General features: G+C 48.7%; 3 protein-coding genes across 7 annotated transcripts in view; 2 read left to right on the top strand and 1 right to left on the bottom strand.

Moving 5' to 3' along the window:
- The window catches only part of LOC119407122 (uncharacterized), a 98211-nt gene that overhangs the window by 4870 nt on the left and 69285 nt on the right, over positions 1-24056 (top strand). The window lies entirely within an intron of this gene.
- LOC119407123 (protein MON2 homolog) overlaps positions 1-24056 on the bottom strand; it is a 250394-nt gene that overhangs the window by 165481 nt on the left and 60857 nt on the right. The window lies entirely within an intron of this gene.
- On the top strand, positions 8344-16934 carry LOC119407124 (transcription factor ces-2). 4 transcript variants are annotated; one of them, XM_037673984.2, is made up of 2 exons: positions 8344-8772; positions 14633-16934. In XM_037673984.2, the coding sequence occupies exons 1-2, from the start codon at positions 8691-8693 to the stop codon at positions 15055-15057; spliced, it is 507 nt and encodes a 168-aa protein (XP_037529912.1). In that variant the 5' UTR covers positions 8344-8690; the 3' UTR covers positions 15058-16934. The 4 variants fall into 4 exon arrangements, with proteins under 4 accessions (XP_037529912.1, XP_037529913.1, XP_037529915.1 ...); XM_037673985.2 differs by having other exon boundaries at positions 8347-8772; positions 14636-16934; XM_037673987.2 differs by lacking the exon at positions 8344-8772 and adding an exon at positions 12918-13262 and having other exon boundaries at positions 14636-16934.

Here is a 24056-nt window from a genome sequence, read left to right as displayed (position 1 = left end):
GCAGTACACAGATACTGATGTGTGCGAATTGCTTCGGATTGCAAAAAGAGAGCCCCTCGACCCCTGCCTGTTCAAACAAACAAGGTAACCTTTATCGCCACCAAACGTTCCGATAAACATACCGCAGACGCGCTCCCGCCATCTGTAATTTTTCTTTTTACTTCTGTCTCTCCCGCAGTACTCGCACTACTAGTACACTGTAGCTCGAACAATGCAAACCGGCGCCTGGCGTGTCAGGGTGCCACGAGGTTATAGTCACAAGCAGTCTCCTTTGAATTGAAGCTTCATTTGCATGTGACGTTCTTGGTTTAGCGCATGAACGTGCGTACGTGCGTGCGTTTGTACGTGTAATAATACTAATAATACTAATAATACTAATAATAATTGATGGTGTTTAACGTCCAAACACCACGACATGTTTACGGGGCAAGCCGCTGTGGAGGGCTCGGGAAATTTTGGACCACCTTGAGTTTTTTAACGTGCACCTAAATCTAAGTACACGGGCCTGTAGCATTTTCGCCTCCATCGAAAATGCGGCCGCCGCGGCCGGGATTCGATCCCGCGACCTTCGGGTCAGCAGTCGAGCACCATAACCACTAGACCACCGTGGCGGGTACGTTTGCAGGTGTATGTGATCGCGTTGCATGGAACATCTCTTCTACGTCTTCGAACATCGTGCGCATGGATGGTGGAGGGGGAGGGGGCATGCAGGCGTCCACCTCCCCTCATAATCGTCTAAACGGGGGTGGGGGGCTCGCCAATTCCCTCACACCTTTAATCAGGCGGATCCTTCACGTCAATTTTTAATGCGCAGAGTTGTTATGACTATTAGCATGTTTTGACGATAACAGCAACCAAGTACCCGTGATGTTGCATCCAAGGTACTCACTGTTTACATCAGCGCGATATTCTGAAAGCGCCGAACTTTTTTTTTTTTTTTTTTTTTGCGCGAGACGGAACTCGACAAGAGACGGTAAATAGTTTGTGGACATTCAAGGTCTTGCTTCATCGCCAACTTCCCCCTCCTCCTCATCATTATCAACACCTTCTCTCTCTCCTCTCTTTCCTTCCCCCTCCCCTTTCCTAACGTTGAGTAACAGGCCAGAACATTGATTCAGGCCGACTTCTAAGCTTTTCTGCCACAATAAACATTTATCTCCCTCTCTGCCACATATACCACGGATAGCCGGGGACCAATACCAGGCATCGCTTCGTTTCAATTTTTAAAGACGATAGTCTTTCTTGGGGAACTTAAACGCAGAAATTTTGGTCTGTCTGTATTTCTGTTTGTCGGCACGTCCCTCGATTCAGCCACCCGGCCAAAGTTGAACCATTTGCCCAAGGGCCAGCCATCTTGAACGGCTGACTAGGTTCATACTTGTGTACATTGTTGATCAAAAAGCAAACATTACGCATATCTGAGGCGCAAAATCACTAGGCAAGTATTAGGTGGTGTGTTCCTTTAATAGAAAATACATAGATACGTAATTCTAGAGAGCCTAGTTTCTTAAGCTGCGCTGAAAATGCGACTGCGCTGAAACTTGCCTTCCTCCGTGCCCTCTGCACGAGCTCATTGTTGTGTTTCGGTTTCGGTTAAGTATTGTACTGTACGAATGCTATGGGGCGCCGCTCTGGCATTCCTGTTTTACCCAGGCGACGTGTAAATAAAAGAGTGTGTGGAGAGTACTCGTTGAGTGCGGACGTTTCTTCTGCTTCGGCGCTTCGCGCCAAACCGCGTGTTCGGGCTGGCTGGCGTTCCCGCCGGTCGCGTTGGTCACCGCCGGTCTTCGCCTGCTGGTGCGCCGGGACCACCAGCCCGCAACACAGCAGCGCCTCTTCTATCGTCTTTAGACGACATTTGCAGCGAAGCACGCAGATACGCGGCCAATTTTTTGCATGCATTTCGGAGCTCGTTTTCTTTCGGACTCGACCAACGGGGGGAGGGGAGGGGGTGTTGCGGTCAAACTTGCACCCCCTTCGCCCTAATGGAGAACCTTGAGCACGCCTATGAGGATAATCGTCGCCGTCCGTCAGCCCAGTTTGTCCACTCCAGGACCAGGGCCTCTCCCTCCCGATGACCTCCAATCTATTCCCTGTCCTGCGCGAGCTGGTTGCATTGCATACCTGATAATATCACAGATTCATCACCCATCCAACCATCTGCCGTCCTACGCTGCGTTTCTCATCGAATCCCTTGGCGTCCATTCCATAGCTCTGGCCACGGCCGTGCTCTGGCTGACCATCGCTTATCTGTCCTTCGAATTACATGTCCTGCCAACGTCCACTTTTTTTTTTCTGACTCCTGGGCCTAGGCGTTTCCTCTCTTAATATCTCCTGGGCCAATAGGCGTGCGCAAAGGGGAAGGTGGGGAGAGTACGTTTTGTCGTCTAATGTAAAACCTAAAGCATTACGTTTGGCCGAACAGCGACGTCAGAAACCCGACGACAGTTACCAGGACATTCAAGTTCCCGACCTAAAACCGTAATGAAAACCAGCAGATAATGAAGCCGAGGAAAGTATGGGAGACGTTAATAATAATAATAATAATAATAATAATAATAATAATAATAATAATAATAATAATATAATAATAATAATAATAATATCTGTGGTTTAACGTCCCAAAACCACGATATGATTATGAGAGACGCCGCGTATATAGTGGTGGGCTCCGGAAATTTCGACCATCTGGGGTTCCTTAACGAGCATCTAAATCTAAGTAATATAAAAACCAAGGTAAGAGCATAGGGCGCGTAATCCGAAGGTCGCAAGTTCGGCCCCCGCCGGCGGCAAGTTGTCTCTTCGTCCACTTTGCTTTCTTCACATCTACATCCCGATTGTTAGAATAGATTTAAAACAGTACAATTAACGTCCCCTGTATACCTTACTTGCCTTCATTGTCTGCTGGTTTTCATTCGGGTTGTGTCAAACAAAAGAAGCGAGCCCTCGAAAATTCCCTTCCTTCATTCGACCTAAACCAGCGACACAAACGTGTGTCTGCATGGAGAAAGTCGACGTCACGAAAATGAGTGAGCGCTATTGGACGGACCAGTTATGCAAATTCTCTGTGGGAGGGGCAGCGACGGCTGTGGGCGGAGCTTAGATTTACTTTTAGATCGTACCCGACTATAAAGGCCGATGAAGACTGTTCACGTAATGCATAAGGTTATGGCGAAAAAAAAAAAGTAAACGCATACGAAAGTTATTGTCACCACGCGCTCATGTCACTTAGTGTTAAGTGTTAACCTCCACAATTCACTCACAATCATGCCCCGCATGAAGTGCTGGATATAGCCAGGAAAACAGGATATAGCCAGGAAAACAGAATTCTTTGGTCTGGTTTCCTGGCTATAAGCTAGCTCTTTAATCGGGACATGATTAAGGGTACAGGAACAGAAACCAAATTCGGCAGCGCGAAGCGGCATAAAACCTTTAATCGAACGCCTATCGGCGACGATCCAACTACCGATGATGTCGTCGCGCATTCAACGCCCAAGCACATAGCTGGCGCGCGAGCGCGCGCGCTCAGTTGCGCTGCGGTCAACAATCTCGGGGCAATACACTCAACACGTCCGAACAAACCGACAGCGCGGAGCGGGGGGAGTGAACAGCGCCGCTGACATTTTATCGTCGCCACTTCTTTTTCTTTTTTCGTATCTTTCTATCTCAGTCATTTTCGCAAGAAGTATCTTTCGCAACGAGCACTGCCATTGCTGCAGTGTTTTCTTTTCCCTCGGTGCTTACACGACCTTTGCCCCTGCAACTACGCGCCACTACCCTCTCCTCCTTTCCGAACGACACCTCCTCTCCGCGAATCCGCAAAAGACAAAAAAAAAAAAAAAAGAACGCAACCGAACACGCGACCTTCCCTCGTTCCTACTAGAAGGAGCGGCCGATCTAACCCTCTCCACGCGCCCAAGACAGGCTCAAAAGAAAAAGAAAAAAGAAAGCTACATCGCCTCCACCTCAATCTTTTTCCTCCTCAACCGTCTCAAATATACTGCAGTTAGGAGGGCGAAGGGGAAAGCACTTGTGCCGAAGAAAGAAGACCCACTGCGCACTGCACGCACACACACACACACACACACACGCGCCATCTCTCGCAATCGCACGGCACGTTCTGGATTATTCTGTCGCCTTTTAACATTTTTTTTTTTCAGTCGCAGCACCCTGTACTCTTCTTCTTCTGCTTCCCTACCACCCCTTTTCTCGCAATCGGTGGACGGCTCCTACCCTGACTTCCCTGACAACCCCACACATACAAACACGTACGAATGGCGAGCGCCGGCACTACATTTTCTCTATCTTTATTTTACAAGCGCAACCCTCCGCCGCCGTCTTCGACGAGCTTGGCGAATCAAAAGAACAAAAAAAAAAAAAAAAAAACGGAGAGATGATGAGAGCGGAGGAGAAAAAGAGAGGGAGAGAGAAAGAATCGTAGAATGGGCAAGGGGGAGCGCGCACACGCACGGGATGACGCAAATCGAACTGTTTACCACCAGCCGCGCGGCAAGAGGGGGGCACGGCCGCGACATTGCGCAAAGGGTAGGGCCCTCCTCCTCTCCACTCCTCCGAGCAAAGACCGCTGTCGACTCAAGATTCTGGGTACCGGTCGTCCCTAGGCCGCGCCAACGCCCCGCCCTCCTTTTTCTCGCACTCGCCTTCCCAGCATGGGGGGGCTTCCCGGTCACGGCGCTCGCCGCTACGGCAACTCGCGGACCGACCTCTCGTTTGCTTGCTCCGTTGTCCATTCCATTCAGAAGCAACCGCCGCAGAGCGTGGCCTCCGGGACCTCAACGATGCGGCGGTTTCGGAGGCCACGTCGCGGCCACGGAGTTCGCTTAAATGAAAATCTCAGCCAAAGTGCGACATTTCAGTGGATAGTCGGTGTTTGTGCTGTATGGTTCTAGCAGGGGCGGCGCCACGCTTGTTTTCACGGGGTCCGGAGGTGGGGGGGGGGGGGTCAGATGGGGACAGGCGATGTGATATTGGGGTGGGGGGCTGCCACTTTCCGCGCCTGGGTTCCAGTCCATCCGTGTTTGCACGCCTCAGTTTCTTCCACAGTAGATCGCTACTAATTAGTCAAAAATCGGGCGTTGCGAAGACAATTCGGGAAAAAAAAATCCAGTCCTGCGATTGTTCAGCTATAACACGGATTACAATTATTAGTAGCGATGATGGGCTTAAACCGACCTTTCATTTTTTACAGCGAAAGCTGTTATGAGATCATTTCACCAGCCGTTTTTGGCGCCGTAGTTGTCCGCCGCCGCCGCCGCCGCCGGTGTCCGTAACCAGTATCGCTCGAAATAAGAAAAAAAACGAAATAAGAAAAAAACTCCAGGATGGAACGAGGTTCGAACCTGGGCCCTCTGCGTGGGAGCCCAGTATTCAACCTCTGAGCCATTCCGGTGCTTGGAACTGCCATGCAAAAAGGTTCTACACAGACTTCATGTCGGGAAGGAACCACCTTAGCATATACAATATAAGGTGGTAGAGAGTAAAATAAGCACCAAGCGTCGCGCAACGCGTCGCACAACGCGAATTCTGTAACCAGGCGTCACAATGCTAATTGCGCAATGAGTAGGTTGTTGAATGCTTCCAACCCATTACAAAGGACTCTGCCATAATTCTTCATCGTCGTCAGGCACAGCATCAACAAAGTGCGCATAATGGCTTACATGCGTTTAGCAGGTACCACGGCTCTTCGTAGAATGACGAAAAATGGCCCAGTGCCAGCTGCCCTACTTCTCAAACATTACAATGATTTATAGCGTAGTGGGTTTCTCGCAAGTGCACTTGTAGTGGTTGCCAAAGAAGCACATAAGCGCATGATCCATTTCCTCGGGGTCTCAGATAAATTACAGTGATTTAGAGCGTAGTGGGTTTCTCGCAAGTGCACTTGTATTGGTTGCCAAGGAAGCCCATAAGCGGATGTTCCATTTCCTCGGGTCTCAGTAAAATTACAATGATTTAGAGCGTAGTGGGTTCCTCGCAAGTGCACTTGTATTGGTTGCCAATGAAGCCCATCAGGGCATGATCCATTTCCTCGGGGTCTCAGTAAAATTACAATGATTTAGAGCGTAGTGGGTTCCTCGCAAGTGCATTTGTATTGGTTGCCAAAGAATCTCATAAACGCATGATCCATTTACTTGGGGTCTCAGTAAAGTTCTTCACCCCCCCCCCCCCCCCCCTGTTCTCTCTCCCACGTCAACATATGTTATACAGTATGGCGGGAGAGGGACATAGCGACCGGGCGTCACCTAATGCAAATTACATAACTGCTGGGCTGTTTAAAGATTCCAACCCATTACAAAGGGCTGAGCCATAATTCTTCATCGTCATCAGTCGCCGCGTCAACAAAGTGCACATAATGCCTTCCAGACGTGCGGCTGGTGCCTCGCTTCTCCGCAGAATGACGAATAATGGCTTAGTAGGTGCTTCGCAACTTCACAAAAATTGTGATTTATTGCGTAGTGGGTACCTTTCTAGTGTACTTGTATTGTAGCCCCAAGTGAGCTAGCTTACAACGGGCTCTAGAAACGCCGCTCTTCCAGCTTTCGCTGTGACTGTGCTGCGGTTTCAGCGCAGGCCCGGCGTGTTTTTTTTTTTTCTTTCCGAGCAAGAAGGTAGCAGCCATATAAAAATATTGCGCCTAGACCCCCCCCCCCATATCACACGATATAAACGGAGAGTTGGCAGAACAAAAAACAAAAATAGAAAATACACGCTAAAGGTGTCAGGCACACACATGGGCTTGAAAAACACCGAAATGACTACGTCACGTTTAACAAGCAACTGTAGTGGATGATGGGTTGATTCGTGCAAATTTCCGCGCTGAAATGCTTTGGACGTTTTCTGTTGAACTACTTGTTACTCTATTGACAAATCGCGGTTGTCTCAACGCACGAAGGCTGTAAGTCTTTGCCTGCGCGGACTGGCGCGATCATTAAAGCGATCTTTCGTCGAAACTCAATCAACTTACACAGAACCGTTAGGAGCCAGGAGGTTGAAGCTAACGAGTGATTTCTACTGAAACCGGTAAGCGCACCAGCAAAGGATAACGAAAACGAACACAAAGCACGCTTCAATATGTCACTACCGCTTTCAATGTGTCACTTTACCAACTAGCGGCGACCCAAGATCTAGTTCAGTGATTTCTACGGTTCATTCTATTTGCTGAACAGCTTCGCTTGCAGCACCTGCATATGCAATAGCACCAAGAGTCACATCTGCCAATTTTAGCAGAAAAAAAATTTGCATATATACAGTCGTGACAATGCTTTTGCAACGAGCGTACATTCGCGGCGTAGCGCTCACGGGCCATGACGTATCTGTGTCGAAATGCACAACAGCACTCGCATTCTTTGTCCTTTTTTTTTTAGCGCTACGCCTCGCGCGCGAGATCAACCAACACCAAGTACGGCCACGCACACAATATACACGCAATTCAAGATGTCAGAGAGGTCGCATAAAGAGATTATGAAACATTTTTTGTTCGAGTACGTTTTGCGACAAGAAAGTGCCACGTCGTGAAATCTCTGGCCGACATCTTAAGCGTGGCAAAGGAACAGCCCTATAATAATAGGCCGACAGTTTGACCATTGAAGGCCTGCGCGAGACAGCACGAACGCGGAAACACTGTTTTAAACTTACAATGGATCTGTCAGCGCAGCATTGCTTGCTTGCTGTAAATTTTACACAGCTTTACAATACAAGCAAGTGCTGTCGATGAGCAATTTAGAACAAAAAATAACATTTCGGTCGGCGTCGCCAACTATCGTGTTATCTAAATACAAAAAAAACTGCCCGATATTATTATTGAAGGTCTAACAATCGCGAATAACGATACAGCACTTCGTGAGAGAAGCACGGAACATTTAAAACTGTGCTCTAGAACACTATTTCGATTGGTACTGCGACGTGGAACACGCGCAGCTCTCAAGATTATGTTTTTCTACATACACAAGGAAGTCCGGACTGGATCCCGCCACAAAAGGACCTTCCTCCGGCGATAAAGATATCGCAAACCACACTCCGCAATCATCTCCATACCTGGAGTTCCGCTACGGAGACACGTCTGTTCCGGGTTTGCACGCGAGGTTCAACAGCAGCGCCGTCAAAACGCATTCGTTTCGCAGGCAGCGGCGAGTCGGCGAACTAACCGACGCAAACAAAAATGCAGCGCGCTGCGAGGTGCTCCAGTGGAGGCGGCGCGAGCAGACGATCTAGGGAAAGGCGCTGCTAGGGAGCTCAGCTCCCTAGGGGAGGTTCGAGGAGGCTCGCGACGTCCACGAGCACACACAACACGGCGAGGAGAGGTCGGGGTGAGAGGGGATACGTGAGGAAGAAGAAGAGGTGGGGGAGAGTCTCATGCGTGGACGAATCAGTCACCGATTGCGCATCGTTGAAACGATCGGCGCTCCGTAGGTTCGCGCCAGTCGGTGCCCTTGCCACTCTCGCGGAAAAGCGCACACTGAAACGGGCGACGCTCGAGCGCCCGGTGTTTATTCCGCGCCCCGTTCGCGTCGGTTGACGGTCTCCGTTTGAGAGTAGTAAGCGAAGCCACAAACTCCACGACGACGCCGCTACTACTGCTGGCTACCGATCGGCCCCTCTCGTCGTCACCGACGAGCCCGCCACCGCTGCTCCAGCCCGGGTCTACCACTAGCCCTGAGTCATCGTCGGAAGACATGGGGCCCGTCCACATACTCGAACAGCCGCACCTGATCTGGGGCCGCGAGATGCCACTGGCGAGGACGCCGCTCTGCCAAGGTTCGTTGCGTTTATCGACTCTGTGGGCCATCCATGGTCTCTGTTTTGCAATCCGCGCCATAGATTATCCGCGCTAACCTGTGCTTCACCTCTACACTTCTCCCATCCATTGTCCCCGAACCACACCGACATACAGACCCGGGGTCTCAAACCCGGGCCGCGCTTACTTAACGTTTGTCGCGGATGTTTACTACAACGAACGCCCCTGGGCGCATCGCCCGGTCCAATTTTTAAATTTATTTCGGCTGTTATGCTTCACCACAACGCTACTCCGTTCCTAGTCCCCATCCATTATCCCTCCACCTACAACCGAGGCGCGCTAGGAGACGTTGTTTACCACAGTCGCCGCTGGCCTTGTGATAAGTCTTAATTTTCCCGGTTGTTTTCTAGAAGCCTCCTCCGGTATTCTATGTTGCTGTTTTCCATGCGCGTGAGTGGCCAAAAATATCGTTTCATTAAAACCACCCACCCTCTAGGGACTTCGAAAAAAGAAAAAAAAAAAAAAAAGCCGTGAGGACATGTTGTTTCTGAAATCTATCGGTCTTAAACTCTTTGTTTTGATACTTCGAGTGGTTCGGTTCCTACGTGTAGAGGGGGGCGCCGGCCCCGCGCACTGGTGTGTGTCGCAATGTGTTGACGAAAATTTCCGCGGCGCCCGCCCCCCCCCCCTTTTCCCACCCCCAATTCTTCCCCGCCTTCCGGGGGTGGGGGGAAACCTTTCCCTCTTCTTCGATGCTGTTACTAGTTAGCACTGGTTTCGATCGACTCCCTCGCTGTTATCGTTCGCGCCGCTAGAGTGTGTTCTCTAAAGCGCCCCCCGACTGCTAGCTCCAGAGAAAAAAGGACACAGTCGGGGGCAAAACTTTGTTCCTTTTTTTGTGTGTGTGATGCGCGAACACACACAGCGGATACACGCGCGCAAGAGCTCGGGGGGTCAAATCGGTGTTTAGCGCGTGCGACAGCGCACTGACCTAAGAGTGCGCAACACCCGTCGACGCAGGAGGCTGTTGACAGCAGCAGCTCGGGCTCCGCCTACGGCACGTGTGATTGCGTTATGGGTGTCGCCGGGGTTCAAAACGCGTGACGAGGCGGATGGCTTCGAACTAAACGAACTGTTTCAAAATAATAAGAATAGAAAGAGCGCGGACAGTTAAGAAAACCTTCCTGTATATACTGTATAGTTAGGAGCTTGAACGCTTTTCATTCTTTTGAGATTTTTGTCTGGACGAACGCCAAGGTCCGAATAGATAACGAATCTTCGAGAACAAGAAGAAAAAGAGAGGCCTTGCAACATTGTAATGCTACTGCAGCTGGTCAATATCGCCACGGATTCTTTGTGTCTACCTTCTTTTCCGCCGCTGTGCGCCTTTTTTTCAGTTGTTAGTCGGCGTTTGTGGTGTCTTGACTACTCTCTGGTGTCCGCATCTGCGCGACCCAGTATTTTTTAACATGGGTCATTTTTGTTTTGTGTGTGGGTGTTTGGTCGATTCTACGATTTCCGCACCCTGGGGTGACAGCTAGCCTTTTCACTCACTCACTCACTCACTCTTGAGAATCGGGACTGCGTAATCACCACCACCACCACAGCGCTCTCGTCTAGCAGAGGGAGAGGTGTGTGAGTGACTCTTGCGCTGAATCACTACTATCGACTGGAAAAAAACTGCCGCGCCGTAAAAGACTTATTCACCACCAACGCATCGGAATCGATTCAGTGACGCGGACTCGTCGCTTCTCCTCCTCCTCTCTCTCTTTTTTGCTTTTCTTGTCAGATGAGTCGACTGGACTGTGGCGCAAACGGTTTCCAGGCGTAGCGCGATCATCTTGCGTCACGTCGAGTGGCTCTTTTTGAGTTGCGAAACGGTTATTTTTCGTAGAGTGCTCGCTGAGATCCCGGAGGGGCGTAGGGGCTCGCGCTCTTGTTTACCACAGAAAGAAAAAAAAAAAACTTCAATTACGCGTACTTCAAAATCGCCTCTTCTTACGCCACTCTGACCATTTCGTTCCCGGTTAATGATTAGCTATCCAAAATAGCGCCGTGTTTTCAGCGCCGCCGAGACAATCGGATTCAAACAAAAGCGCAGCTCCCGCCGGAATATGGTGGTTTGCGACACTTGTTTACGACGAGCTCATCTCCGGACATGCCGATTATTTTTGTTTTATTTCTTCGTTACGCAATCTCTTCTACTGCGCTTTCTTCTTTAACTTATATCTGGGGCTTGTTTTTCCTACGAAAGAAAAAAAAAAGACAGAGCCTGGGTCGCGTCGATCAATCTGGCGTATACGTATCAGACCGAAAATTTCCCCGAAGCCAGCGCTATTACAGGACAAACCCTGCAAAGATGACGAAATCTCTTTTGTTCGCTGGCAGCACGCGCCTCGTTTCGCTGTGCATACATAGCGAAAAGAACGCCGGACGGTACGGCGCCGGCGCGAGCAGACTTGTTTACAGCAGTTTCGTTCGCCGTCCCGCCTGCTATTATAATACCGCGCATGTAAAAAGGGGAGGAAAGCAACGGAAACTACGACGCAACAACGCCGATTGTTTCTTGCGTTTGTGTTTCATTACCGGCGCGGCTGGGAAGGGTTCGGTTGCTTGCGCAAGAGCGCGTCACCGCGGGTTGGGAATAATAATTCGTCACCGCGCTAGCACGCACGAGTGTGACACGTCACGCGACGAAGGCGCCGCCGCGCCGCGCCGGGTTCGGCGTATTGCAACCACCCCCCACCCCCAACTCGCAACCGCCCACGCAACCGCCGCGTTTCGTGGTACACACACTCGCGCCGCGCGCCGCGTAATCAGAACCGAACCACAACCGCACAAGCATCGTCACATCAGCCGGGTTATTCACACTGCAAAACAGAAGAGTCACGAAGGCAGTAGGCAGCCCGCCCCTAAAAAGAAGGAAGAAACAAGGGGGGGGGGGGGTTAAAGGGGGGCAGGCGAATATTTGTGGGGGGAGGGGGAAGCAGGATAGGGAGGTAGCCCGCGCCCCGTACGCGCCACCCCTGAAAAAAAAAAACAACAAAAAACGGTCGCTGTGGAAGAGCGGAGTCTCCCAAGAAGCGATGACCGATCAAAATAAACGAAGGTCGACGCCGGCGGCCCTAGCGAGAGAGTCGGGAGGGAGAGGGTATCTAGCGCCGCGCATTGCGTCGTCTTGCCTCGGCGCCGGCGGCACACCGGACGTTATTTTGCACCGCCGGTCGCTCTCCTTCCCAGAATCCGTCGTGGTGGCGTCGACGCGCGCAAGCTGGGAAAGAACTCTCTCGAGGGGGGTGAAGGAGCGCCGGCCGTCGGCTTGCTTGCTCGTGTGACTCAATCGGTCGCACCGCGAGCTTCGCAAAACTTGCCGCTCCGGACGGAGGCACCCCTGCGGAAATCGCGCGCGCGCGCGGCGATTTCGCGTCCGCCGCGCAACCGCGGCGATAAAGAGCGGAATATCCTCGTAATGATGATGATGATGATAGTGGCGCGGTCCTGGCCAATCGGGGGTCCGGCTGTCAGTAGTACAACAGGCGGTGTGGTATGTACGAACTAGAGTTACTGTATATGCTACCTGTAGCATATACAGTAACTCTAGTACGAACGATTGGATGTAACCGTGACGGTTTCACGGGTGAATGTGGGGAAATTAAGAGAAGGAAGACGAGGACAGTTGGAATAAACTGGCGTTTGACTGACTGACGCCATGTCTCCTTCGCCGCAGAGCCGCGTCATAAGTGTCATAATGAGAAAGGGAGAGTGAGAGAGATTACTCAAAGTAGCAACCGTTAAGTCAGCAGTAGGAGGGAGGGGGCGTGCAAATTGCGACGCAGCAATGCATTTCAAGGGCGGGGAATAGCGAACTAGCGCGATTACGTCACAAGCCCTCCCAGTTCGTTCCGACCAGGCATTTCGCTCGCGCTTTGAAAAGAGAAAGAAAAAAAAATGTCAAGGGTCGCGCAACAAACAAACGAAGGCGCGTTCCTCTACGTGACGTCACGCTTAGAAGGTTTTTCGCGCCCTCCTTTAAGAAGCGAAAGGGGAATGGTTGAAGCTCGTGGAGAGGAGGATCTTTTGGGGTGAGGGGGGAAGGGAAAGAGAAATATCGGCGATTAATAAATGCGAGCGCGCGATTCCAGTTATCGTCATTACAAAAAACGCAGCGCGCGCGAACGCCTTGCACGACGCAAGGCGGTGGGGGAGGTCAACGCTTTCTTCCAACGCATCTGGGTGTTCACACACGCGCGATTTTTTTTTTCTTTCAATTTGCTCCGCGGTCCAGGGACCTTTCGCGACAATAGGCAGTTGGGAGTTAGGTGAGGTGAGAGACCGACGCGCGCATTTTCGCTCTGTGACGTCCGTTATCTGCAAAAGAAGTTGAATTCCACATCGAGTGCGCGCGCGCGCGTGCCTACTCCTTGCGGAGTGCATACCCGTAGAGTGAAGACCTTCGCCGACTTCGAACGCAGGAGTACGTGCGGCCAGCGACGACGTTCCTTCATCATGGGTACGCAAACGCTCGCAACGTTCGCCCAGTTTCTTTTATAGTCATATTATTTTGATAATGAACCTACGCGATAACGGTCCTCTTATGAGATTAGATTTACGAGAAGAAGTAAAAAAAGAGACGATACAACGGCAAGAACTACTTCTCTTTCCGGAACTCGTCGGCGTGGAGATGTATTGCACGGCAAGGCGCCAGGCACGGGCAATGCGGAGGCGGCGGCGGCACTTCCCCGTTCGCCGATAATGCAGTCCGTCGCCAAACGCCCTCTCGAGTTTTGAGTTGCGACACGAGCGCGTAATACTGGCGTTTCGCTTCTAGTGGGAACGGGGAATTACCGCGCGGCCTGCCTGGAATCCGTCGTGACGCGGGGGCCGTTTTCGGCTTCCCTTTTTTCTGTTTTTTTTTTTCTGTTTCGCGTTATCGTCGCATGACGCCATGCTGACCGTGCGCTGACTAGGCAACTCCTTTCCTTTCGTCTTTCTTTCTTTCTCGCAATATCCTTGCATTGTCAGCGGTTTCTTTTTTTTATGTCTTTATTTCCTCGAACCTCCCCCCTGTTGGCGCGCGTTGAATCGGCGCCGCATCACATCGGCACTTTCCCACCGGGCGATCGCTCATCACTCGAAAACCAGGCTACGCACGGTAAACAAGTCACCACCTTCACCCAGTGCTGTACCGTTGTTCACTAACTGTGCTCCGCGTTTTTAAACGGTTCGCGCCGATAGCTTTGTGATAACGTTGACCGCTAGCTTGTCTGTGACCTACGCTTCCGAATGGTTGACCCGGGAGTGGGGCAGCACAGGGTCGGAAGAGCTATAGCTCGATGACGTGGCATGATTCCTCCACATGCATCTCTGTCCCTTAGCAGCATGAACGCCATCATAACGTTGAGGCAACGTTCGCAACACTGCGGCAACGGAGCGGCAACAATTCGTGCTACTGGGGATAGACGCTGCGATAATTCTGTGCATCAGCTTCTTTGTCCGTGCGCGTAGTACGGGTCTGCAAGGGATCCTCTGGTTGTGGTGGTGATGGCCTCTCCTCCGCACTTCGTTTTGTAGGTGCTGCGATAGTTCTGTGCATCAGCTTTTTGAGTGTTTGTGTTTTCTTTAATGTTGCCACTGGGAAATCGTTGGTGTGGCACATTTTTGGTAACTATGGATAACAGCACGCAAGAAGGGCAACGAAGAGACGCATGAGCGTGGAGCTGTGTCTTTTCGTTGCCTTTCTTGCGTCCTGTTTCCTTGCGCCACCATAGTTATCAAAAAATGCGTTTCATTGTCAGCGAACTTAATTGCCGTTGTGCGGATGAAGTCGACTTGGGCTCTAACGTGGCTTCGTTCTTTGTTTCTTTTTCTCTTCTTCCCCAGCAGCCGAGTCTGACGTTTCGGACGACAGTCCCGTGGCGGCGCTGGACATGTCCCTCGCGGCGTCCCGACCCTCACCGTCTCCCCCGCTGTCCCAAAGCCCGACGCCCTCGTCGTCCCTGCTGCTGGCGTCCAGCGCCGCGGCCGCCATGAGCGTGGCCAGCCTGACGGGCGGCGCCCACCCCAAGAAGTCGCCGCAGCCCATACCGGCCGAATGTAAGGACGAGGCGTACTGGGAGCGCCGCAAGCGCAACAATGAGTCCGCCAAGCGCTCCCGGGAGCTGCGGCGCATCAAGGAGCAACAGACGGCGCTGCGGGTGCTCTACCTGGAACAGGAGAACCTGCAGCTGCGCACCGAGCTCACCATGTTGCGCAGCGAGGTGGACAAACTGAGGCAGCTCCTCTTCGTCGGCAAGCACCCCAGCTGACGAGAAGGCCCCCTGCTCTGGCGGGCCTGCTGAATCAGTGGGCAAGGCCCTCGCCAACGACCCAGGTCGACCGATCTCTCGGGCAGCGGCATTGACGACGACGGTGGTGGCGGCGTGCGACGGCGTAGAAGACGTCGTCCTTGTTCACGCGGACCACCCGTCCTCATCAGACTAGTCGACGACGAGGGTTCTCTCTCGTCACCTTCGTGTGTGGTGTCTCGGCAGCCGTACTCTTCCAAGTGCACGCATTCTTTTTCTCTCTCTCCTGGACTCATAAACCGTGGAAGACCAGGCCCACTGGGGGGGGGGGGTGCACTGGGCAATCAGTGTCGAAGAAACGTTTTCAGCGAAGGCAGCCGGAGAGAATTAGTGGCCGTTAGTCCAGCACGATTTCGTCTCCCTGCCAAGGCTTTTTATCATGCCGTTTTATAAACGTCCGGCCGATCGGTCACCACCCCCCAGTATTCTGCAACCCGAAAAAACGAAACGCAGGGCCAAAAAAAATGAAGCATTTAGTTCATTGGGAGCGGCACCCAAGTACGGCATTTTTTAAGTTTCGTTCGCAAGAGTTTCCAGCTCTACAATGTCTTGCTTGGGGGGTAAAAAGCTACATTTTGATCTCGATTTCCAGTTATTAATAATAAAGAACATGGCTGCAATCGTGCAACTCTCAAGAAAAAAAAAGAACACAGGGCGGCAGTGGCGTACCTTGTATAAAAGTTCAGTTACCTCGCCACTGCCGTCCTCGGGGTGAAGACAACAGTGGCGGCTCAACCGATCCACACTGTCGTGCACGCCTAACGTAAGCTGCCATGAGAACTTGCTTCTCCACATTTTCTTTTTTTTCTGGAAGCACGTAGGGGTAGCTGCCATGGAAAATGTAATATATTTTTCAAAGTAGAGGACTTTAGACGGTGCACATCAGCCCAACCCCACTCCTTCCCATCGTTCCTTCATTCTTGTTTGTCTCTCACTTTATTAATTTATTTAACTTATTCATAATACAGTCGAAGCAAGACGGGGGGCTGTATGTGTTATAGCTTTCCTCTCCTCCGATGACATCGTCCCGAGTGCATGTAAAAGAGGAAGGCTTTCGCGACGTGCGCCTACGATACCCACTTCAAGACATGTGCCCACATCGAACGGTTCTGCCAGACTCTTTTTAAAACAGTTTGTAGAGATGTAGGAGAACCGTGGTGACGACTGTGCGCACTCGTCGGTGACTTGATGGACAGATGGACTGACAACGCGTGCGCGGCGTAGAGATTACTGAGCAACGAATCTGTGATCCACGACCAGTCCAGCATTGTTCTTTGATATGCCTCTTCCTTTGTTCTCCATTGCATTACTCCTCGCTTTCTTGCAATTGTATAAGTTATGATGAAAGAGTGAACAATTGCCGGCATTGTGATAAGAGAGTGTGTGAGCGACTGCCCGGCTTGCAGCTCCCTTCATGTTTCTCTACTTCTTTGTGTTCCAGTTTGCGTTTGTTTTTTCTTTTACCACTGATGAGACTGTTAAGTTTTGTGTGTTTTTTTATTTAAATAGAGGATAAAAGATGTGATGACAGAGCCGCTTTTTTATTATACTGTTACTTCGTGTTGCATTTCTTTGTGAAGCTGTTGAAGCTAGCACACCGGTGTGAAGCCGAGGGGATAAAATATGCAGACAGGCTTATCCGCGAAGTGTTTAATGAAAGCGAGTGGCCTGCGTCCACGAATGACCAAAGAGTACCGCCTAACCTAACCATCATGGCCTTTCAGCGATGGCGGGTTCTCGTTAAGTTTTCGTGCACAACTGTTAAGCACTTGCAAAATGACATGTCAGCTAGAATGTGCGCTGGAACCGACTTGTAAATAAAAGGCAAAAAATGTTTTTCTGTTTACAAATTGCGTATGTCTCTTTTCTTACCTAGAAACTAAAAAGTGTTCACACCTTCCTTGGAACAACAAGCAGCACGGACCTGATGCGTACAACAGACACCGAAAAAATGTGTGTCGTACAAAGGTAAATGATTTTTTGCAGACTGGATGCCAGAGCCTCGCTGAAATTTCACTTTTTCCAGAAACCTCCACATTTTTTTCAATGATATGGAAATTTGCACCACTGGTAATGTTCCACGAACACACACATATCCGTCATGTCATTCTTCAAGCTTCACGCCAAAGATCAGTGTAGTTAAATAACGTTAATAGAAAGAAACTATTAAAGCTGTTCGTAGAATGCATATGCACTCAAGCATTTTCCAGATAGTCAACTTAGTTCCCATCAAAACCCGTACCGTAAGCAAACTCTTGTGCTTAGCTTTTGATACGTTAAACTCCGTAATCTGACCCAAACTTTCAAAAAGAAAGCTATAGATGCAAGAAAAGCATAGGCCTCTTTTTACAAACACCACGGAAGCAGGCCGACTCTAGAGACACCATATCTAATCTTTATAGCTTCCAATAACAAATCGTGCTACTTGGCCTGCTTTTTATGTGTCCCACCTAAGGCACTAAACATAAACCTACAACAAACAGCAATATCTTGTTGCTGTTTTTTTTACCCTTGTTTACTGCCTGCCACTCCTGCCTCAATTCATGATTACTACGTGCAGTGGACTAGGAGCGCCACCTGTCTAGTGAACTTGTCAACTAGCTGGCACATCTACCAACCGTAAAAAGCATCGTGCAAGTGATGGGAACTTGTCAAATTACAAAGGAACGACACTTCTGTGAAACTTCTACGACAGTTCCTTGACTAAACTTGTGTTGTGGCACCCGATAACCTGGTGCAACTCTACCAAGTTCACGAATGTGCATGTGGTTTCGAGTATAACACACCTGTGCTGGGATGGTCAGGTTAGTGTGGATCTGGATGCCAACAACGTTATCACACCTTACATTTTTCTCCTGAATATGCTTTACAGGAAAATTGCCTAGCAGTCTGCAATGACGGAGCTACTGGCACAAGATAAAAACGGTTATTTACAGCTTGCTGAGTCACTACACTAGGCCATGAGTATCAAGAACTACTACCGGTGACCTTTAAATCGGTCGACATGCACGGACACGTCCAACCGAATTGGGTAGTCCACAATACACAGGACAGGCTCACATTCACGGGACCAGCAAAACAATTGCATTATTTGTAGATGGCATAGGTTCATTTGAAAACTGTGCTTCCTTCTGGCATGCCACTAGCTTTGGCACAGCCACTGCAGTTACCTGTTTCCATGACTCAATGCAACTCTGATTATATTTCCAAGAATTTTCCAGGTCTGAGCAATTCACCACAAAATTTAAGATTTACCACGATGGCATACTTTTTGTTTTTTACTGCTCTTTACTACTATCTCTACAACACTATAACAACTAGACCCTGAGTGATGCCACGAATGCAGAACTTCAGGCGCATTCAGGCAACTTCGAAAACGTTTTGGACAATTGTTTCCAGCAATTTCACTCACTGTCGACCATTGCCAGAGGAACTCATTTTCAGGCGTCAATAGTTTCGGATCACAAAGCCCTTCGCTGATATTTGCATGTTTGACTCAACAAAGTACCACCTGCTGTGGTATCTCGGTGACAATGACATTTCGTTGCCAAGCACAATGACGACATAGATTTGCCTCCCGAACGTTCCGGCAACGTTCCGGCCGGGGACAAAATGCGAAACGCCTTTGTGTCGAGCGTTGACTGCACATTAAAGGAACGGCACTGACGTACATTCCCAAAGCTGTAGAAACTGCCACACTGCTTCTTGTGCGTAGAAAGGGGTGACACTTAGCCGGGAGTGAAGGTTGGCGCAAAACGAATGATATTTGAGCACTACACTAATGTTGGTGTTGAAATGTTGGACCAGGCGTCATCGACAGTGGCGTGACGTCGTGACTTCGGAGAGCAATATTCTCCGATGCTGTTTAAACACAGAGGCTAGGTATGATGACGTCTTTTGTACAACATTTTAAAGCAGGTGCTGCTCGCGTTACTTGTGGCTGCGTTCGCATGTGGTAGCCACGGCCAATGTGTCATGCTGTCGCGACATATCTACCACGCCGGTGCCGTTCTTAGCAACATATTGCCGTACGTTATTTGGAGCACTACAACACTTGCCGGCTCTCTCTTTTTCTCTTTGGAGTTTGGGAAGTTCAGGCCTTCGGTTAATGCGAAAAATTACAAGCGAAGAGACACGTGCGATGGCTTCCTTGGATAACCTAGCGTGGCCACACCCGATACCGAGCTCTTTACTAAGGCATACCTAATGGCCATCATCAATCAGTCAACCAACCCACATATTATTCTTTCACGAGGTGTCGGGTACCGCCGCTTAGATAAAATATGCACATTTGACACACGGAGAAAAACAAATTACTCAAAGGGTTAATTACCATATTTGCACTGTTCTAGCGCGCTCCCGATTGTAATGTGCAGCTAATTTTACATTAGGAAAATTGAAAAAAGTAACTTGATCCCGATTTCACTTTTGTGCCCAATTTTAATGTGCGCATAAAGCGAAAAAAGTGCAAATTAGAATCACGCAGTTACGGTAGTCCAACTTAAAAAGGCTTCAGGCCCCTATAGACAGTTATCAGAAACCTTTCAACAAAATTTTAATAAGTAAGATACGTTAGAACAAACTGTTCTACTGACGATATGGCATCTCAGACGGTGAAACGAAAATTACCATGGAAGAAGTTTAGTGCCAGAATTTGTAAAGCGTAAAATAAATGCCTCAAAGTGTAGGCATCGTAAACGGTCGCGCATCCCATAAGCTCGCGGTGGCAGATCCAAAGGCCTACATTTACAGGGGTGAGCAAGAGTTGTCGGGTTAACAGACGGAAAAATTGCATAGGGCAATAAAATGTGCAGGTCATCTGACGTGCTCTTTCAGAAGGTTGCTGCACCTGCGCTGCTGTAAAGTCTCGAGGTCGTTAGCGAGAAAGTGTCGAGCACCATTTGCTGACGCACTCCTCCGAAGTAGCAATGCCATCAAAACTGTATTTAAAAACTCGCACCTTTGAAGTCACTTCCTCGTTGCAAAATGCACTGCCATGAAGCAAGACCTATCTACAAGAAGATTGTCGACACACGTTAAATACTTCGAAAGGAAACCTCTATTTTGGAATATTTTGCTGCAGCTGACACATTATCATGAAAGCTGAGAGGACATTTCTCGCACATCTCTCGCTCTTCCTCTTTACAAACACCGCCTCCAATTTAGAGCAATACGTTTGAGTAGCGCATGTTCACAAAACCATGTTTATGACTAGTGCTGATAGTATATGCTGCCGTGCCTTTTAAAGAAAAAGAAGTCTGCAGCCTTCAATTTTTTACTCTTACATATATAATGTAAAGTTACCATAACGAAAACCGGGATTCTCTTCGCTTATCAGAACAAAATAATCATCAGCCATCCAATGAAGAAATTAATTATTTACAAAAAAAAAATAATAACTCGGATTAATATTCTATTGCTCAAACCACATTTTACTGTTAGCGTTAAATAAACTGTTTCCCTTGCTTGATCAATAGGTGTCGTACTCATAACAAGCCATGAAGGTTAAATACCGCGAAAGTTCTGTATGGGCTTTTTAACAAAAAATTTGCGTAAACTAGATTCGTCAAAATGACCGTCAATGTTACTTATACTACTATAGTAAATAGGTTGGCAGAGGGGGTGAGGAATTGGTGCTTGAGGATACACGTCTCAGTGACCTTTGACCTCGGCAAATGTATTTCAGACCATAGGTAATTGTACCTGCGGAAAATTCACATGGCACCTCCGAATGTGATGGAAAGTTGTACTTCAGTGATGTTAATTATCTACTCTGATTCTATTCTAAAAGTGGAAAGAATTCAAAATAACACACAGGTCAACTGAAATTCTATCTTTTTTTTATTTTCATAGAATAGCTGACAAGCTTGGAGAAAAAGGTGATAAAAAATTTCCAGCTGGACCATTACAAGACTGGTGTATCCTGCAGCATACAAAACAACACTTTTTCCGAACGAACCAATGAAACGCTGCACAAAAGGAAGTTTGTCAGGTTCAAACTCTTCTGCGCACTTGTGTGCGCTTTGAGTGACAAGGTGTACAAAGTTTTCACTAATCTTCAGAGCATGCCAAAACTGCGAGCGAAAACACGCAAGGTGACCGTGCCACAACGAAGTACCACAGAAAAACAATGGCAGATTCCATCCGACATGACGGATGCTAAGACCTACAGTCGCAATTGCGCTAACATTTTGCAAATGTGCCGCCTCGAGAATTGCGCGCAAAGATCACAACACAGCAGCATTTCGGGGAACTAAGACCGCCGCGGTGTTAAAGGTTGATGAGGACGCACAACAAAAACGTTTTTCCAGGAATCGGCGTGACGCGCCTCAAACGTTGACAAACGACAGGCGCAAGTAACTCTCGTAAAGGTCACTGATGCGCTAACAATACAGCCAGAGAGCATAATGCGTCACGCGGGAGAGCCATTATGAGAGTATGGCCTTCGAGCGATCAACATGGATTGGCGCTTTTAAAGAAAATGAAAGCACGTCGGTTAGTCAAAAGAAAAGAAAAAGACACACTCCTCGGTGGAGTACATAGTCACGCGCCTAGAACAACAAGTCTTTTTCGTTTTCTTTTGTAATGTTGTAATATATAACGCGCAAAGCACGTAACTGATGACAGTCGCATGGCTGGCGTAATCGCCGAATTCGAGGAATCGGCTGAGGCACAGATGCAATGCCAAGGCTGAAGAGTGAGAGCAGAGAATTTCCAAGAATCCGCCCGCGCGCGCGTCAACAGATCCGCTACTTTTGAAGGATGCTTCGCTAGCGAAATGCGCGGACCGCCGCATAGGCTAGCTGCGATAATGTCGTCGGGAAGTGCTACACGCCGTCGCAAGAAAGGCAATGAAATGACAAATGCAAAATGTGCGACGACGCCTGCTGCGTTTTGAAAGTGCAAAGTAATGGCGCAAGAACGCACCGAAGCGTCGAAGTTTTGAAGTACAAATGAAACAGAGTGTAGAGGGAGCGAGAGAAAAACATTTTCGATTACCGACCTTAGAAAGGCTAGAAAAGGAACAGCAAAGGTGCTGCACGCTTTACGCCGTGTTCTGATAATGCCAACATACCTTGCACGCTAGCGTGCGCTTCCCGTAAACCTGTATACGTGGTGTCCTGGAGAAACAATGAGATTGGAAAGGGTGGTTAGTGAACTGTTCTCAAGGAAGGGCAGGAGTGCTATGCTTCAGTTACATGATTAGCGGACCGTTATTTCATTAATCAACCACATCCGTAAACAGATAAACAGTGATAGTGAATGTTAATGTGTTCTTTTCGCAGATGCAAGATGTAGAAGCAACAATCATTGTGGAAATTCCAACGAATAATCCATAACGTGCACTCTCACTGGTGCCATTAATACTGACGTCAAGACACAAGAGGACAGCATTCAATAAAAGTGTTTGCACTGCAATATTATCTAATCAAACTGGCCAGAATATTCAGGAAAAACAACATCTGAATATCGAATACCAAATATGTCCAATTATTAGAGTGAAATAATATAAAGGCTCAGTGGAATCCGCTAAATAAATATATACTCTATATAAGCAACGCTGCGCTTGAATGGAAGTCAAGTCCACTGAGAAGCTTTCAAATGAGGTACAACTGAAAGGTGATCCATATCTTGCACACTGTGGCAGCGACTGTAACTGAACAAATTCAGAGCATATGCCACATTTTCTTAGCAGAATGTTGTGCTCGTTGAGGGAGTTGAACATTACGCGACTGCACTGCCCATGATTTGTAAAGGCGTCAAAACATCGCGAAATATCAGTCATGTAATACATTGCTTTGCCTAAAGCAACACAGCACATTCGAAGGCTGATTCATCAGCGGCATGTTTGTTTAAATACTTGGAGCTGTTGTGCGAAAGGAAGCCAACCGCTTTGTACATTTGCTTGGAAACTGATGCGCACTTTGGAACAACCAGGAATCTGAAGCAGTGAAATTATTCAGAAGTCTCCATCTGCATCGGTTTTGTTGTTGTATAACGCAACAACTGTTGCTATCCCTCGTAGCACCCGCAGCAAACATTGAGCGTATTCAACCACAAAATGATTTCTCGAAGTGAGTACGAAACAAATGCCAAAGGCCACATGATTCGTATTTGAAATTTCATATAGTATACGGCCTCCCTGAAAAAATCCCAGCAACCTCACAAGACTCTCGGGACGTAACTCCACCTACTCATTTGTGTTGGGTTCAAACTACACAGCAGTACAGTATTAAGATGCTGGCCATTGCCATAAGCTTATTGTAACCTGAGGTTGAATTTATTAAGAAGGACATACATTTGCTTATTCCAGTTGCACCTTGTTTTTGCTTAAGCACTGTCCCTCTCCATTCCTTCTAATCTTTTATTCATATATGCTAACATTTCTTTTTTGCTGCCTGCAGGAATTTGAAGCTCCAGGACTCTTTCTAGTGCAGCAAGAGGTTAAAACACGCTGCCCTTTTGAATCTAGCAGCACCGTAGAGCTAAGTTACACACTGCCTTAATTCTCCTTCTGGCGGTGTTTACTTAGAGAAGAGCCATGAGAACATTAAAATAAACAGCGAAAGTGGTTTCTTCTTTCATCCTTAAAACTATGCACAGTACAGCCACTGCTGTTACAATGCAGAGGTTGCAGAAACGCATGATGCAACAAACAACAGAGATGTTTTCAAGATAGCAAACTACGCTGAGTCATTACGCGCCAAGAAGACATGCTTCCCCTCGAAAAACACAGCATGCAAGCATTACATCAACAGATTGTGTTGACATACACGGAGTCAACAAATGCCACGCTGGCGTTGAAAGACGGAGTAGGTATAACATATTGTCACGGCGTAGTGAGCGAACAAGCGCAGGCAGAGAGGGGGGCTTGACTATAAGTTTAACTATAAACAGCTTATTGAGTGAAGTTGTGGCCAAAAGCAAGCAACGCTAAAAGGCAACGACGGAAAAGAGCA

This window comes from Rhipicephalus sanguineus, chromosome 10 (assembly GCF_013339695.2).
Source record: "Rhipicephalus sanguineus isolate Rsan-2018 chromosome 10, BIME_Rsan_1.4, whole genome shotgun sequence".
NCBI lineage: Eukaryota > Metazoa > Arthropoda > Arachnida > Ixodida > Ixodidae > Rhipicephalus > Rhipicephalus sanguineus.
The sequence above is the reverse complement of the archived record's forward strand: the minus strand, read 5'-3'. Positions and strand labels throughout refer to the sequence as shown.